General features: G+C 37.7%; 1 protein-coding gene across 1 annotated transcript; it reads left to right on the forward strand.

Annotated features, from left to right (window-relative positions):
* The first annotated feature begins 627 nt into the window (after nucleotides 1–627).
* Nucleotides 628–4170, forward strand: LOC110639503 (luminal-binding protein 5). Its single transcript, XM_021790497.2, has 8 exons — nucleotides 628–808; nucleotides 1432–1699; nucleotides 1800–2014; nucleotides 2112–2354; nucleotides 2488–2967; nucleotides 3098–3252; nucleotides 3345–3427; nucleotides 3516–4170. Exons 1-8 carry the CDS (start codon nucleotides 754–756, stop codon nucleotides 4009–4011), a joined length of 1995 nt encoding a protein of 664 aa, XP_021646189.2. The 5' UTR covers nucleotides 628–753; the 3' UTR covers nucleotides 4012–4170.
* Nucleotides 4171–4560: the final 390 nt, after the last annotated feature.

The following is a 4560-nucleotide window of genomic DNA, read 5'->3' on the forward strand; positions in this document are numbered from 1 at the left end:
ATAAAAAGAGTAAGTAGTAATGTTTTTTAAAATACATAAATCAACTAATTAATTTTTTAAAAATAAAAAGACTAAATGATAATTTAAATAATATGAATAATGAGAAAATTAAAGGAGGGACTATATATTTTACATAATAAAAATATAAAAATTAAATAATATATTTTTTAAAATTTATAGATTAAATAATTAATTTTATTAAAATATAAAAATTAAATAATAATTTTCACTATTAATTAACCCTCTTAATTTTTTTAATATAAAAAATAAATAATTACGCTTCAGTAAAGCCCAAATACTCCATCAGCTCTAGAAGCTTCCGGAGTAATGCGGAGCGTAGTTAGTATTTGGGCTTCAGAAGAGCCTAAATCATTGATTGGTATTGGGCTCAGTCTGGCAACACTAGCCCATCATTAAATGACAAATATTAAAATTCAAAAAAAAAAGGCTGACACGTAGATGTGTCCAATGATAAACTGCCACGTTTCTCGCAACACGAGAGCCAATTTAATTGGCTGAACGTTTTCACTTCGAAAATTTATTGGTCCACGTCATCTCAGATGACATGTTCCCTTCACTTCCTTCCGCCTGATTAACAGAACTTTCCCATTTATAAGAAGCTAAGGCCTCTCCCGCGGGATTCTGCAGAGTAGCGCACCATTAAAAATAGCTTTAAAACGTTGAAACACCCCACTTGAAGAGAGAAAAGGAAACGAGAGCGAAGGAAGGAAGGAGAAAGAAGAGTTGTTATCGATGGCTGGCTCGTGGAGAGCTTGTGGATTGGTCGTATCAGCAATCATCTTCTTCGGTGAGCATTACTTCTTGAGATCACAGATGTGATTTTTAATTTTTCCGTTTTGTTTTTTCATTTTCGTTGATTTGTTTGATCATTTTAGAGAAAAAAACCGTCATAGATCGGCTTGATTTCAGTGTTTAGATTATTATTGTCAGCTATTGGTCGGTTCAGTGATGCTTTAGATCTTTTTGGATTTTGTTGTTTATGGTGGAAATGTTTGTATTGTAGTATTCTTCTCTGCTTCAAGGAAATGATGATCTATGAATTAAGAAATGATTATGGTAACCCATCGCTTTATTGAGATACAAGCTATACTAGTGAGAAATTCTATAGTTACCGAGTAAAATACAAAGTAGTCATAGAAATAAACCTAACAAGTGGTTATTGTGCGTTTGACTTAACTCGTAGTTGTGGATCTAGAGACATCATGTGTATTGACCTCTTGATTGTCGTCTTCTACGCTGATAGTTGTTGCCTTGTTTGTGTTACCTTTTCGCTTTCCATGTTAGCTTCTGTGTCTTTATTTATTTATTTTTTTAATTTAGTTTCACTGATTATGCCACTTGAGTTAGTAGTTTTCAGTTCAGAATTGTTGGAATTTGTCCCGTTTTAACGTAGTTAAATCTGCATTTTAGGATGTCTCTTTGCAATTTCCATTGCAAAAGAAGAAGCCACCAAGTTGGGAACAGTCATTGGGATAGATCTTGGCACCACGTATTCTTGTGTTGGTGTTTATAAGAACGGTCATGTTGAAATTATAGCAAATGACCAAGGAAACCGCATTACCCCATCATGGGTTGCTTTCACTGACAGTGAGAGGCTAATCGGTGAGGCTGCAAAGAACCAGGCAGCTGTCAATCCTGAAAGGACCATCTTCGATGTCAAGAGACTTATTGGAAGAAAGTAATGCATTCTACTCAGTTTATTAATCTATGTTTATGTTTATTGGAGGTTTATGGGGGAGTGCTGAGTTGTATGCTTATAATGACCTCTCTTTTTATAGGTTTGAAGACAAGGAGGTCCAAAGGGACATGAAGATGGTTCCATATAAGATTGTGAATAAGGATGGAAAGCCTTACATCCAGGTTAAGATTAGGGAGGGAGAGACCAAGGTCTTCAGTCCTGAAGAGATCAGCGCTATGATTCTGACTAAGATGAAGGAAACGGCTGAGGCATTCCTTGGGAAGAAAATCAAGGACGCTGTGGTCACTGTTCCTGGTTAGTAAAGCTATGTTCAAATGTTCCCAGTTAAGAAAAGCCGTATTCAATTCTCTGTCAGTTTTACTAATATGGTCTTCCTGTTCATTATGCACAGCTTACTTCAATGATGCCCAGAGGCAGGCTACCAAGGATGCTGGTGTTATTGCCGGACTAAATGTGGCAAGAATTATTAATGAACCAACTGCTGCTGCCATTGCTTATGGTTTGGATAAGAAAGGTGGCGAGAAGAACATTCTTGTCTTCGATCTTGGTGGTGGAACATTCGATGTCAGTATCTTGACAATTGATAATGGTGTTTTTGAGGTTCTCTCAACAAATGGAGACACACATTTGGGAGGTGAGAATTTTCTATGCATTCTTCCAGTTGCTTTTCTTTTTCACTGTTATCACTAGGTTGTGCATGCTTTATAATCGCACTGCTATCATTTTCAGATGTTATGAATGTATTCTTATTGTTTATTTTCTTGCAGGTGAGGACTTTGATCAGAGGGTTATGGAGTACTTCATTAAATTGATCAAGAAGAAGCATGGAAAGGATATCAGCAAGGACAACAGGGCCCTTGGAAAGCTCAGGAGGGAATGTGAGAGAGCCAAGAGAGCTCTTAGCAGCCAGCACCAAGTCAGAGTGGAGATTGAATCACTTTTTGATGGAGTGGACTTCTCTGAACCACTCACAAGAGCTCGCTTTGAAGAATTGAACAATGATTTGTTCAGAAAGACCATGGGACCTGTGAAGAAGGCCATGGAAGATGCTGGAATAGAGAAGAACAAGATTGATGAGATTGTTCTTGTTGGCGGCAGCACTAGAATTCCAAAGGTTCAACAGCTCCTCAAGGATTACTTTGATGGAAAGGAGCCTAACAAGGGTGTGAACCCTGATGAGGCTGTTGCTTATGGTGCTGCTGTTCAAGGTGGCATCTTGAGTGGAGAGGGTGGTGATGAAACCAAAGGTAAGTGCTTGGTGATTCCCATTTAGTCATGCATGATAATGGCGTGGCTTGTGAAAATGGTGTTGTGTTTTTGTGGAGACTGCAATGTTGAACTATGGCTGACGATAGCCCTGTCACATAATGGATGCAGATATTCTTCTTCTGGATGTGGCTCCTCTCACCTTGGGTATTGAAACAGTGGGTGGGGTGATGACCAAGTTGATTCCAAGGAACACTGTTATCCCAACCAAGAAATCTCAAGTTTTCACTACTTACCAGGATCAGCAGACCACTGTTTCCATTCAGGTACAGTTACTGTTATATTTGCTTCTTTTTTTTTTTTTTTTTGGGGGTTGTATCCTTGAATATTAACTTAGTTGCTTCTGCTTTGATATCAGGTCTTTGAAGGTGAAAGGAGTCTCACAAAGGATTGCAGACTGCTTGGGAAATTCGATCTGACTGGCATTCCTCCAGCCCCAAGGTATGTTTCCATCCTTAGATAATTTTCTTGAACAAGTTCACCTCAACATTGCTGGGAATTGACATCCTTTGATTCTTTGATTAAACAGGGGAACCCCTCAAATTGAGGTTACATTTGAAGTTGATGCCAATGGTATCCTAAATGTCAAGGCTGAAGACAAGGGCACCGGTAAATCTGAGAAGATTACCATTACAAATGATAAGGGTCGTCTGAGCCAAGAGGAAATTGAGCGAATGGTTCGTGAGGCAGAAGAGTTTGCTGAGGAGGACAGGAAGGTGAAGGAAAAGATTGATGCTCGTAACAGTCTAGAGACCTATGTGTATAACATGAAGAACCAAATTAATGACAATGACAAGCTTGCTGACAAACTTGAGGCTGATGAAAAGGAGAAAATTGAAACCTCTGTGAAAGAAGCCCTTGAGTGGCTCGATGATAACCAGAGTGCTGAGAAAGAAGACTATGAAGAGAAGCTCAAGGAAGTTGAAGCTGTTTGCAACCCAATCATCACTGCTGTATATCAGAGATCTGGTGGACCCCCAGGTGGTGGATCAGCTGAAGATGAAGATTCACATGATGAGCTCTAAGAATCTTTGCTTCCATAGATGACTGCTGGAAAGCACGAGTAAAAAAGAAAAAAAAAAAAACAAAAAAGGAGGATGTAGGCTAGGCGAGGTTGATTGAGAAATATTGTAATTTTTCTAATGGTAGAAGCTAAAAGGAAAGGAATTTTCCCTTTCTTCGCATTTTTTTGTTTGAGGTTAAAATACATCAAAGAGATTTTTTTACTTTTTTACAAAAATAGAGGTGTGCAATATGATAGTTTGGTTTCAAATCGAACTAAAGAGGCTTAACTAAATCGGATTATATCAAAATAATTTTGATTCAATATGATTTAATCAGTCAATTCTTCTCATGCCATCTCTTTCAATAAACAAATTGAGATTTTCATCCTCGGATTTTTCCCAAACAAACGAGAACCTATTCAGCAATTTTGCAATCAAGAACCTATTCAGCAATTTTGCAATTTTACAATAAAAGCAAACCTTCCGTAACCTCCCTTATCAGAGTAAAGTTACCAGATTTCTATTTCCTCGAAAAATAAATCAAAATCTTGAAATCTTAATTTCCTCTCA

This window comes from Hevea brasiliensis, chromosome 9 (assembly GCF_030052815.1).
Source record: "Hevea brasiliensis isolate MT/VB/25A 57/8 chromosome 9, ASM3005281v1, whole genome shotgun sequence".
Taxonomy (NCBI): Eukaryota; Viridiplantae; Streptophyta; class Magnoliopsida; order Malpighiales; family Euphorbiaceae; genus Hevea; species Hevea brasiliensis.